This window comes from Pholcus phalangioides, unplaced genomic scaffold (genome assembly GCF_987345545.1).
Source record: "Pholcus phalangioides strain wild (caught in Gottingen) unplaced genomic scaffold, Ppha-v1.0 ptg000015l_1, whole genome shotgun sequence".
Lineage (NCBI taxonomy): Eukaryota > Metazoa > Arthropoda > Arachnida > Araneae > Pholcidae > Pholcus > Pholcus phalangioides.
In genome coordinates this window covers 83,514,949-83,527,891 of record NW_028301608.1, presented here as the reverse complement: position 1 = coordinate 83,527,891, position 12,943 = coordinate 83,514,949, and the positions used below count along the sequence as shown (strand labels likewise).

Below are 12,943 nucleotides of genomic sequence, written 5' to 3'. Positions count from 1 at the left end.
ATTTGAATTGTGTAATAAAAAGTATACATTTCAAACCCCTGATTAACAGTCGCCCTCTTTTACAAATGAATTTTTTTTTGTCCTACTAGTGTCTGCAAAAGAGAGATTTCACTGTATATTGTTGTAATATTTCTTTATGTATTGACATAAGAAATGAAAAGGCTTGACCCCTCCACCTTCTTGTAACATTTATAGAAATATTATTAAATATATGTATAAACCTATAAAAATCTTCATGTAATATGTTATTGTGTTAAGCACATTTATTTTTCACTAGTGAACAATAGAATCTTACTGTTTCAGGTATTTTTAGAACATCCTTTACAACTTGCATACGAAGACACTGGTCAAGCAAATATTACACTCAATGATTCTACAATAATATATGACATACATTTTGCTAAACCAAATACTGCTTTACTCTCTGTCATACTGATGATTGGAACATTTTATATCGCTCTGTTCTTGAGGCACTTTCGAAATAGCATATTCTTAGGAAGAAGTGTAAGTACTTATTGAAAATGACAGATTAAATTCTCTCTCTCATATTCTGATAAACCTATATTTTTTATTATAAAAATAAAAAATAATGTATTTTTTTAATTTTTATGTCAATAGCTTTTCTCAATTCTTAGGTTATAAAATTTGTTGTCTTTTAATTCTACTCGTATTTTTTATTTATAAGCGTTGGAATAATATTTTTGTTATTCAACGTGTGCAAATTTGATACACTCGGCTGATTTTTAAAAGAAAGCTGAAGTTGTGTGGTTTTTTTTTTTTTCAAGTGAAACATTACAGAGTTCCTAACAACTTAGAAAATCAGGAAAATTAAAAATTGTCAGAGAAAATGTAGAATATTTGTCAAAAGAGGGGAAATATTTACAATTATTAGAACTGAAAAAACTGCAACAAAAACATTTAGAAGATTAAGAGTTTGAATTATTTTTCTTTCTTCTGGAGTTTTGGTCTGGGGAATGATCAATCAGATTTTACTAGGAAACGTGCATTAAATGCATTTGTTGTATTTAAGTTTTAAGCAAAAAAAAATTAACATCAAGAAAAGAAACATGTGCTGTAATAAATAAAAGTAATTATATTGAACGCATTTATATATATTTCTTTAAATATACACCACTGAACAGCTGCATGATCAACATGCAACATCTTAATCTTACTCAGAATTTGTGATTGTATGTTACACTAAAACTCTTTATAAGCTTATGAAATTCTTATAAGTGGAACAAATGAATTTTTATATTGATAATCTAGGCAAGGCGAGCATTGGGTGATTTTGGAGTACCGATTGCGATGGCTCTCATGGTAGCTATCGATTATGCCATAAGAGATGTCTACACTCAAGTAAATACCATTAGTTTTGACCTCATTGGATTCATAAAACAATATAAGTTTTAAATGAATTATGTGAGTGCATATAGGTTATACACTGAAGAGCCAAAAAAACTGGTACACCTGCCTAATATCGCGTAGGGCCCCGCGAGCCCGCAGAAGTGCCGCAACACGACGTGACATGGACTCGACTATTGTCTGAAGTAGTGCTGGAGGTAATTGACACCATGAATCCTGCAGGGCTGTCCATAAATCCGTAGGAGTAAGGGGGGGTGGAGATCTCTTCTGAACAGCACGTTGCAAGGCATCCCAGATATGTTCAATAATGTTCATGTCTGAGGATTTAGGTGGCCAGCAGAAGTGTCTAAAGTCAGAACAGTGTTCCTGGAGCCACTTTGTAGCAATTCTGGACGTGTGGAGTGTCGCATTGTCCTGCTGAAATTCTCCAAGTCCGTCGGAATGCACAATGGACATGAATGGATGCAGGTGATCAGACAGGATGCTTACGTACCTGTCAGAGTCGTATCTAGACGTATCAGAGGTCCCATATCACGCCAACTGCACACGCCCCATACCATCACAGAGCCTCCACCAGCTTGAACAGTCCGCTGTTGACATGTAGGGTCCATGGATTAATGAGGTTGTCTCCATACCCGTACACGTCCATCAGCTCAAAGCAATTGGAATCGAGACTCGTCAGACCAGGCAACGTGTTTCCAGTCCTCAACAGTCCAATGTCAGTGTTGTCGGGCCGAGGCGAGGCGTGAAGCTTTGTGTCGTGCAGTCATCAAGGGTACACGAGTGGGCCTTTGGCTCCGAAAGCCCATATCGATGATGTTTCGTTGAATGGTTCACACGCTGACACTTGATGGCCCAGCATTGAAATCTGCAGCAATTTGCGGAAAGGTTGCACATCTGTCACGTTTAATGATTCTCGTCAGTCCCGTTCTTGCATGATCTTTTTCTGGCCGCAGGGATGTCGTAGATTTAATTTTTTACCGGATTCCCGATATTCACGGTACACTCGTGAAATGGTCGTACGTGAAAATCCAAATTTCATCGCTACCTCGGAGATGCTATGTCCCATCTCTTGTGCGCCGACTATAACACCCTGTTCAAACTCACTTAAATCTCGATAACCTGCCATTGTAGCAGCAGTAACCGATCTAACAACTATGCCAAACACAAACACTTGTTGTGTTATATAGTTGTTGCCGACCGCAGCGCCATACTCTGATTGGTTCCACATCTCTTTATTTGCATATGCATGCCTGCACCAGTTTTTTTGGCTCTTCAGTTTATATATATATATTAATTTTAGTTTTTTTTTTTAAACCTAGAAACTGAATGTTCCCAGTGGTTTATCTCCAAGCAAACCTGATGTTCGTGGATGGTTGATATCACCTTGGCCAATTAGTGTTTCTGAGTTTTTTATTGCTGCATTAGCTGGAATTTTAATATTTATTTTGTTATTTTTGGAAACTTTGATCTGCGAGTAAGTATACAGTTTTTATACAATGCAAAACCTTGTAAATTCTGATGAAGTATGATGAAAGTTTATTAGGTCTATGATCATTTGTTATTTAGTCATGAAACATATGTTAACACTTGTATGTCGTCAGTATACAAGGAATTACAATGAGTTATTTATTTTTTACATTTATTTAAATCAAAGTTCAAGTGTGTCTTTTTATGAAAGAAAATGGAAACAGCATTGAAGAAAATTTTGAGATCCTTTTTTCGATCTTTAATCTTGATTATTTTTACAAAAAGCATTATTTTGTTCAGAAGCTAGATGATTAGAACTAACTTCAATAAGCCTGGGTTTAAAATTAGCTTTAAACTATAAGTTCTTAGTCTGATTAGCCTTCATGTATCTAAATCTAAGTGGACCATAATTCAGCAGAGGGATGAGAAAATAATTTGAGGATGAAAAATTAATTTCATACATGAAAAGCATTCATTCTGAAAGTTCTCATTTTACGAAAGATATTTATTACAATATTGTGTATGCCATCACTGATACGCATTAATACATTCAGATGTTTTTTCAGTATGTAAATCTGAATTATATGCAGGAAATTATGGATTTAACATATAAATAACATGAAACCATGAATACTATACGTAAAAAATATTTTAAATAATGCAAACTTTTTGTAATGACACGTAACTCTTTTTTCTTTAGGTTAATAATCAGCAAAAAAGAAAGGAAAATAAAAAAGGGGTCTGGTTTTCATGCAGATATGATAGTAGTTGGATTCATAACGATTGGTAGTGCTATGATTGGTGGCCCTTGGATATCTGCTGCTACCGTCCGTTCTATAAGTCATGTTTCCAGTCTTACAGTAATGAGTAAAACACATGCCCCAGGAGAAGCTCCACATATTGTTGAGGTGAAAGAGCAAAGGTTGACCAACTTTTTTGTGGCAATTTTAGTAGGTAAATATCTTTTAACAAATAATAATTTTAATTATATTGAACATTGCAGAATTATTATTTCCTCATATTATTTTCTAAAAAATATTTAGCAATATAAAGTATGCAGGTTCTTAACAGGAGTAGATACTTAAGAAAACAGGAGTTATATATCTAACAATAATACTTGCTAAAGGTTTAGGGGTACTGACTGTCAAATCGTTTTATTTAGCTGACTTATTAAACTATTAATTTAAATTTTGTGGCTCTACAGAAAGTATGAAGTAAATTGAGATTTATTTCAGATTCATATTTATCTTTATACATGTATTTCTAATAAAGAATACCAGCTAATCAGACACCAAATTGTGTTATATATGCATTAATGCCTGCTCTGGCTCCTGAGGAGATGCAATCAATTTGTCCTGATGGGTGTGGGCCAAAGGATGACCGAACTGAGTGCCCCTGCTAACTAAGACACTGCCACCAGACTTATTCTGTTGCTGACATATCTCTCAGCCAAAGCTCCCTCTAATATATATTTTTTTTGGTTTGTTTTTTCTCTTCACGTTATTGAGATACTACCATAAATGTCTATGGTTTATATTAAAATTCTCTGTGTAAAGTGTACTAGCACAGCTTGCAGTGTCGTCTCAATTCATGGGTCTTCCTTACTATGATGAAATCTAGTTGCAATTTTCTATAGTAAATTGGTAGGCAGGCATTTTTAGCCAGATAGAGGCCCTTATAAAAATCGCTTTTCCTGATGACTTGTGATGTTCTCAAGACATATGGCCCTGGCAGCTTAGAGAAAAAAATAAAGCTTTTTTTTTTTCCACCAAGTGAAAATTAATTAGTAGCATTTTTGAAATCCTTTCCCATCCCGATCAAGCCACCCCATACTTAAACAGTGGTATTTACTGGGCACCACTGATGATAATCCATGCAAAAGCTAGATGCTTACCATATGTTCCCTTTTTCATATCACTTACATGATTATTACCTCTATAGTAGTCATAACACCATATTAATACTGTTGTTGCTCTATTAAAGTTTTAATAATATTTTAATTATTTTTAATTTAAGGCTCAACTAGCTTGAAGAATTTTCACGCCTGTTAAAGAACATTGAATTAGGACATTTCTTTTTTTTATACTGTGTGTTTTTTTTATATGTGTATGTATCATTACTTTTCTGTTTAGCTGTATAAAATCCTACAAGATATAATTAAACAATTGACTGGATACTAAGCAAAGGTAAATGTCTGAAAGAAAATTTCACATTATTCTGTGTGTAATCAAACCACCAACCTCTCACTGTCTGGGCGATAGTTCAATTCCTACAGAGTAATGTGAATTTTCTTTCAGATATTTATGTTTGCTGAGTATCCAGGTAATTTTACCTTATATAATGAGCGGAGAGGTTCATCGTTTCATTGTATAAAGCCTTGTTTCATCTTCAGGTGTTTCAGTTCTGATGACACCGATTCTACGTCAAGTTCCTGTTGCTGTTCTGTTTGGTGTCTTTCTGTACATGGGTGTATCTGCATTGAGTGGTATACAACTGTATGAAAGGTTTTTGTTGTTGTTTGTACCGACTAAGCATCATCCAGACTTTCCCTATGTAAAAAGGGTAGGAAAACTTTTGGCTCATATAGTATTGGAAAATAGATGTTGCATGTCCTTACATTTTTTTAATACATCATTTATGAATATATGTTTTGTTAGTCAATGAATATATGTTGTTCAAATTTTATATCTCCCCCCCAAAAATCATGGGGCCCTGGGAAAATGTCCCACTTGCCTATGCAAAAACCTGATCCCCCCCCCCCCCGTGAGTGGCTATGCACGTATAAATGTACATTATTTAAATTGAGTTTTTTCAACTGCCTTCCGTTAATCTGGCATAACCCTAGTCTGATATGTGCCAGATCAGTGAGAGTCTACTGTATCACGTTATTGCAATTTTGTTGGAATAATCACTGATGACAGTCTGTGGATTAAATAATTACTAATTTAATGAATGAGTAATTTTTTATCCCTATGATGAAAACCTTAAATGGTATATATTTATTGGTTTTAGTTTTTTTTCCCCAAACAAATACTTTTGTCATTTGTCATTATGCTGTGATTTTTCTTGTTGAGAAAAATTTGGTCCTTGTTTTAAGATACCTGACTACCTTTTTTGGCACTCTTCTATAAAATGGTACTGGAATGAGTTTTAATTACATTTTTCGATAGAAAGGGTGTAAAAATGGGGAAAACTATAATACATTTTGGGCTACTTATGTCATTTTCTATGGGGAAAAAAGTCAATGATTTTAAGCAAAATTCATGTAATATTCAATTAAAATCTTAACACAATTGCAAAAATTTCTATGAAGGAAATGTTTTGTCGTTTTCACAGTACATTAAGCTAGTGATAATACACGTAATGAACTGAATTTTAAAGGATTGTATGGTATGCTTACGAGTTGCACCCAAATCTGTTAATGTACATTTTTTGAAGTTTCATTTGGCATATCATGTAAAAATCACTGTAATTAGACATATACATGCCTTTATATTTTAGTTTATAATTTTAACAATATATGGCAAATTTTCATATTGAAATTTTATAATGATACAATGTTAAAAAATAGATAACAAATAGATTTTTAGAAATCATGTTTCAAACTCAAATAAAATGTCAAAAGTAGCATTCTATGTAAAACATGTTTAGCTCACAGATTTTATTCACGATTACTTTTATGTAAAAAATGCACCACATAAGTAGACAAAACTTTGGTTCTATTTCTAAGGATCATATAAACAAAACAAGGCCTGTTTCGGAATCCCAAAAAAAAATAGGGCTTTCATAAAAAAATCAATATTTTTTCCAAAATGATGTTTTAAATCATAGCCAGATATCTTAAACAAGTTCATGGTTATGGTTCAAAAATTTGTTCCTATTTTATGTGCAACCAAACTTCATTAAAAATGGTCAATTGTTCAACCATTCTATTACTTTCAAAATATTTTTTTTTTGTCAAATATATATATACATGGTGTTCTGTTAATAGACCTACAAACTCAGATAGTTGTTAGTAGGTATCAAGAGGAACAAAAATTGCAATGGAATATGGTGTTGCAAACCACTTTGAGTGGGTGAAAATCTCAAAAAACACTCGCAGGCTTTGAGTACAGAGGAGACAAAAGGTGGATGTCAGTTGATCGCTGAATGCGTTCGTGGGTTCGCTCACCATATCTGACGTAAACAGCATCGCGAAACGCTTAAATCACTTACTTTAATAACTCGTTTATGCGATGCCCGTGGACACACCGAAAGATCTCATAGCGCGGATTGTCGTTATTGCGGCAGACATCAAAAGCATGCCTGGTATCTCTGAGCGCATCTGGGAATCATTTTTACATTGTTGTAGACTGTGCAATGACGTAACCGGCCGCTACTTCCAACAACTCTTGTAATAATTAATCAAATAAATATTTTTGTAGTTATTATTATATTTTTTGTCATTCTAGCGTGACGTCGAAAACTGCATGTGTTTTTCACAATTTTCACCCTCTCAACGTGGTTTGCGACACCATGTTCCATTGCAATTTTTGTTCCTCTTGATGTCTACTAACGACCCTTTGAGTTTGTTGGTCCATTAGCAGAACACCCTATATATATAAATGAGTCGTTCTCACGAAATTAGCCTAAATTGTGTTCAAACCATTTACATTAAATACGAGGATGAGTCATTAAGTAAATCACAAATTGATATGATATATCTTAGAGTAGTAGTAACAAATACTTTCAGAGAATGTTAATAGGTGACAACATTATCAAGCTTTATGATATTCATTTCATATCAACTTGTAGCATTCACACTCATGCATAATTCAGTCTGAAAATGGCGATGGTGCTAGATGATAGATAAGCAGTATGCTGTTGTCTGATTTTTGTGGGCAAAAAGACATGATGCAAAAAATATTCACAAAGAAATGTTTATTGCATAAAGTAGCATACAATTGGGTTGAGAAATTTTCTCAAGGGCACTCAAAAAATTTGTGACAATGAATGATCAAAGTGGGTGTCCTCTTTTTCCATTTTGATTTGAAACAGACCCAATACTACAGCAGGTGGAGGAATTGATTCGGGCTGATCGACATACAGCTTGCCTAACATGGGGGACAATTCAAAAATTTGGTTGGAAACTTCTTCAACATCCACCTTACAGCCTCAAGCGATTTTCATCTGTTTAGTCTACTAAAAATCCATATTGGATGGAAACACTTTGCAGATGATGAAGATGTTCAAGAAGAAGTCTTAATGTGGCTGAGACAGCAACAAAATATTCAAAGTATCAGTGCTTGTTCAAGTTGAAAATGAGCTACCAAAATGGATGGAACATGTTTTGACTATCAAACATAAATATCAAATTAAGTGCAAATTCAATGTACAAAATGCCTAGTCAGATTTACCTATCTCTTAACATGGTTTTATTTAAATTCATTTTTTTCACAATGAATTTTTAACAAACTTCATTGCTGACTATATTTCATTTATTAACAGGTAAAGAAGTGTTCTTAAATTCTCTTTTTGGATTTTTTGGTTGACATATTTTTTTGTAACTTTCTATTTTTATTGTTTTGTCCGATTTCGTGAGAATGACCCGTGTATAAAAATTTAGTCCATTTACGAAAAAGGAAAAATTAGAGCTAAATTCTTTAAAAAATGTATGAAAGAAAATGTATGTATGAAAGAAATTTAAATATTTTATTTTGAAGTATGAAATGATCATTGCACCAAGTGATGCAAAAGTGTTACCCAAGTATACTTTAGATAAATTTGATAAATGCCTCTGTTATTTAATACTGATTTGCTTTATATAAATCCAATTTCTCCAAATCATTAGACAGTTTAGATGAGAGTATGATGCTGTATCAAACTTCATGAGCAATTTAGGAATTTTTATCTGAAGAAAAATCATTTTAAATTGCTTAAATACATATTTTGGTATTTTTTTAGTTCTGTATTCTTCATTTCATCATAATTATTATTTACACTTGAAATCTATTTTCCAAAGGTTCGCACATGTAGGATGCATTTTTTTACTGTTATACAAGTGTGTTGTATCATTGTGTTGTGGGCAGTCAAGTCAACAGCTTTGGCTCCTGGATTTCCTCTGGGTTTGTTGCTGCTCATATTGCTTCATTATTTGTTGAAAAGAATTTTTACCCCACAAGAAATACGAGCTGTAAGTTTTTTTCCCCTTTCTATTTTAGCTTCTGAAGTTTTCTTTTTTCAAATTAAAAAAATGAACTGAAAGAATGTTTCAGTGAAATAATGTTTATTCCCGTTAAAGGTTAAACTTTATATTTCCTTTGATATAAGCTATAGTGAAGCTCTTATAAAATGGTACCCTCTATTATGATAATTGCCTATAAAACTATATTACTCTCTGGTTCTGGTACACTTCCTATAGTGTGATAAATTCCATCTACAATGATGATCATATATAATGATATTTCTCCCCAGTCCTTTGAGTATCATTACGTATGAGTTTTGCTGTTTAAGTGAATAAAAACACTATAGATGAAGCTTAATTGAGGAAATAAATTAAAAAATTTATTCTAGTGATCAGTTGCCTTTATATCTGTTATTTTTGGACACATCTTACATCAGGTAGTATGAAAAAGAGGATATCAGTGCAGATTATAGAGTTTAGAAATTGATATAAGTTGTTACTAATTTATTTGATTATAAATCATTTTTGTAGCACCAATCATTTTATGCATGTAAAGAACTCATTTAACTAATGCTGATTCTAAAGTGGTTATGCTTCTGTGGTCATCTGTACACAGACCTATTAAATTGGCTAATTATTAGGTTGTCAGATGGCTAATTTGTCAGTGGATTTATTTTATAGGCTCCTGTTTTTGTGGAAAGCAAAACAATCTAGTTAATTTTGCACAAAAGAAATGGAACTTCAAATTTATGGTTCTGTTAATTTGTACGTTATAAAAGGTCTGTTTTTCAGATTCTGAATTTTGTGGAAAAATGGACCCAAATTTGAGCTGGACAGACAGGTGTCTGTTTATTTCAATTTTAGTGAATTGCTATTTCTAGAATAAAGACGTGAATAATTGATAGAAACTTCTTTTATTTCAATCTACATCAGTTTATTTCAAAAATGGTTATCCAGAGATCTTTTCCAAACATGTCATTTCTGAAAATTAAATTAACTAGAATAATTTTTAGCTAGAATCTAAAAATTTTGGAATGTTATTTTATAGCAATAGACTAATACTAAATTTTTAAACATGAAGATAATCTAGTTATGATATTTCCTTCTTCGAACCATTGCTTTGAGCCATTCTAAATGGAAATCAATCAGACTGTATCATAAAATATTATATATAATAGAAAATATTTCTAATTCAAATATTCATCGTATGTAAAGATTTAAACAGAGTTAATAATTTCAAGATTTTATCCTCTCATTAATTTTATTGACCATCAACACTCTCTCTCTATTTTGTAGCTGGATGGTGAAGATCATGAAGAAGAAGAGTTAGAGGAGGATGAACCTGATTTCTATGAACAAATAGTAGCTTGAGTTGGGTATATGTAAAAAAAAAAAAGTTGCTAAGAAATTTTATACCAAGAAATCTAAGAAAACAGTAATTCTTTATTGTTTGCTATTGAAAGTGATAGTTTGTGGCAATATAATGCACAAGATTTTAATATACTCTGAGATGAGAATGCTGTTTTGTTGTTTAAGACATGCTTCAGCAACTCTTGAAGTATGCCTATACTTAAAAAAGTTGTATATTTATATAATCTTTATACTTTCATTTCCCATGCTTTCTTCAAAACTGCGACTACATCATATACATTTATACTCCAGAACATTATGAATTCCAGAATGTCATGTAACTAGTTCGCTTCGTGTTTGAAGGACATGAAAGCTAAATACCATTGTTTCAGCATCGTCCATTGCTTAAATATGATTAATTTCATGAGGAAATGAGTTTTTTTGTCTAATCCTCAATAGTTAGGTGTTAAGAAACATATTTTACTAACCCATTTTGTATTCATCACCATTCACTGTCTTGAGCAAATATATATGTGTGCATTATGTGATTATGTGGCAGTCACATAATCACATTTTATTTTCAAACTTTTCTTGGATAAGTTTGAAAATATTATGAGTTGAGAGCAAGCAACTCTGGAATAATGGATGAAACTTTGAGATGCATGTTTCAACCACCTATTTTTTATTAATACAAAAATTAAGGAAATTTTATTTATTTTTTATTTTAATTTCCTCATCAGGATAACAAAAGAAAGTGTTCAGATCACATTCCTTTAGCTATAAGTATGGATCACAAAATTTTTGATTGTAGAGTTCAGGTGAAGTGACTGGTAAAAGATACTGATTGTAACCAGGAAATGCTATTGGGGAAAAATTCTCTTGAACATCAATCTTTGTTTTTCTTTCTTTCTTTCAAGTATTTATTCAGTGTTGTCTTTTTGTTTTTCATTTCAAAACTACTTTCTTATTTATTTAATTTTTTTATTAATGATACTCTAAAAAATTTATGAGCTGATTCCAAGAGAGTAAAAAAACGCTTGATTATCATAAACTTCGATATTGATATTTTTCCTGTAAAAAATCTTTTTTAGCCTATATCCCTGAGAAATTTTGAAATTAGAGTATCAGCTTTGACTTTATTACAAAAAATATTGGGCTTTTCTTTTTCCTGGTAACATAACTGAATTTTTGTTATATTTTTCAGTTTATTTTACTCGCTTCAGTGTTTAAAAAAATTTAAAGCAGAGATTTCATGCAGTGATCAAATAGTTAAAATAATCTGCAGTATTATTTCTCTATTAATCGAGAAGAATAAAGTTTTCATGAGTTTTAGATTCAGTTAATCAAGAACACGTGAGATGTGGAATTTTTTAAATTGCTTCTTCATCCAGAGTATAAATATAGTTATTTAAAGCTTCCAATATGGAATGACTGATGTCTAAAAACATTGGCTGATATTGTTTGATATTTTGGATATAGCTTCAGACATCACTCATTGAAATTTTTTTCTATTTCTTTGTTCTGTCTGAGTAGGCTGATCATTTTGTTTTTGCTATATTAATGTGTACTAAGTGTTTTGAAAACATGTTCCTATATGATTCATAATCATAATTAATCGATAACAGCAAGTTTTTACCCACCGATACAAAGTTATTTGCTGTTGCTATTTTACGTCTTTTTATAGAATCTCACTAATTTCTAATATTTTCTTTATAACATTGATTAACAGATTTTAAATAAATTTATCTATTGTTATATTTCTTTACTTTATCACAAAATTTATTGTTATATTTCTTTATAGTATAACTATATTTAGTTATACATATTTCCTTCTTTGCTCATTTAGAGAATTGCGCATAATTTTCTAACCCTTCTAACTATTCTACGTCGGATCTTGTCTGACATGTTTTTCTTATGGGTTTGTACCTTGCTTGACAGTTTGGGGCCACTTCAACCCTTCGATTGTTTTGTGTAACCTAATACTGTTAATAAAACTATCGGGTAAGAAAATTTTTCTTAAAATTCAAAATAATTACATGTAATCCACCAAACGCTTTCCCGCCGAAGATAAAAGAGTTGGGGAGTTTGCAGTTGGCTGAAAAATTGGATAAAAAAGGGTTAAATGTGCGAGAGGGTTAATATGTGCGAGAACATAAATGTTTCTGTGCTAATACTCATACAATACGTGACAAATTATTTTATGTGCTGTAATATTGTAAATTTTTTTACAAAAATTCCAGTTTTTAACATGATCAAAACATTGTTAAATATTTATATTTATAAGCATATTACCATTTCTGTATCATTAACTATTCTTGACCTATTCTTTTTTTTCAATACAACTAGCAATTTTTTGTCCATTCACTACAATATGTATGTATGTACAGTTTTCAACTAGACAGTTTCTTTTTCTCTCTCAAAGAGTAAATATAAAAATTTTATGTACTATTTCAAAAATCTCAAGATTTATATTTTTCCCTTGTTACTTTTATCAATTTCATGTACATGTAGATATTACACATGTATTTATGATGGTCTAATTATATCTACTTCATTTTTTGTGTTTGTTATTTATTCCCTAATTATAGTGAGTTT

At 31.7% G+C, this 12,943-nt stretch overlaps 1 protein-coding gene across 1 annotated transcript in view; it reads left to right on the top strand.

Annotated features, from left to right (window-relative positions):
* The window catches only part of LOC149076866 (band 3 anion transport protein-like), a 79,372-nt gene extending 66,635 nt beyond the window's left edge, over window positions 1-12,737 (top strand). Inside the window, exons 19-25 of the mRNA XM_089244590.1 lie at window positions 304-504; window positions 1,270-1,359; window positions 2,688-2,842; window positions 3,536-3,789; window positions 5,228-5,397; window positions 8,837-9,007; window positions 10,295-12,737. Of these exons, the coding sequence (XP_089100716.1) occupies window positions 304-504; window positions 1,270-1,359; window positions 2,688-2,842; window positions 3,536-3,789; window positions 5,228-5,397; window positions 8,837-9,007; window positions 10,295-10,369 (1,116 nt within the window). The 3' untranslated portion in view covers window positions 10,370-12,737. The remainder of the gene's footprint in view (window positions 1-303; window positions 505-1,269; window positions 1,360-2,687; window positions 2,843-3,535; window positions 3,790-5,227; window positions 5,398-8,836; window positions 9,008-10,294) is intronic.
* Window positions 12,738-12,943: the final 206 nt, after the last annotated feature.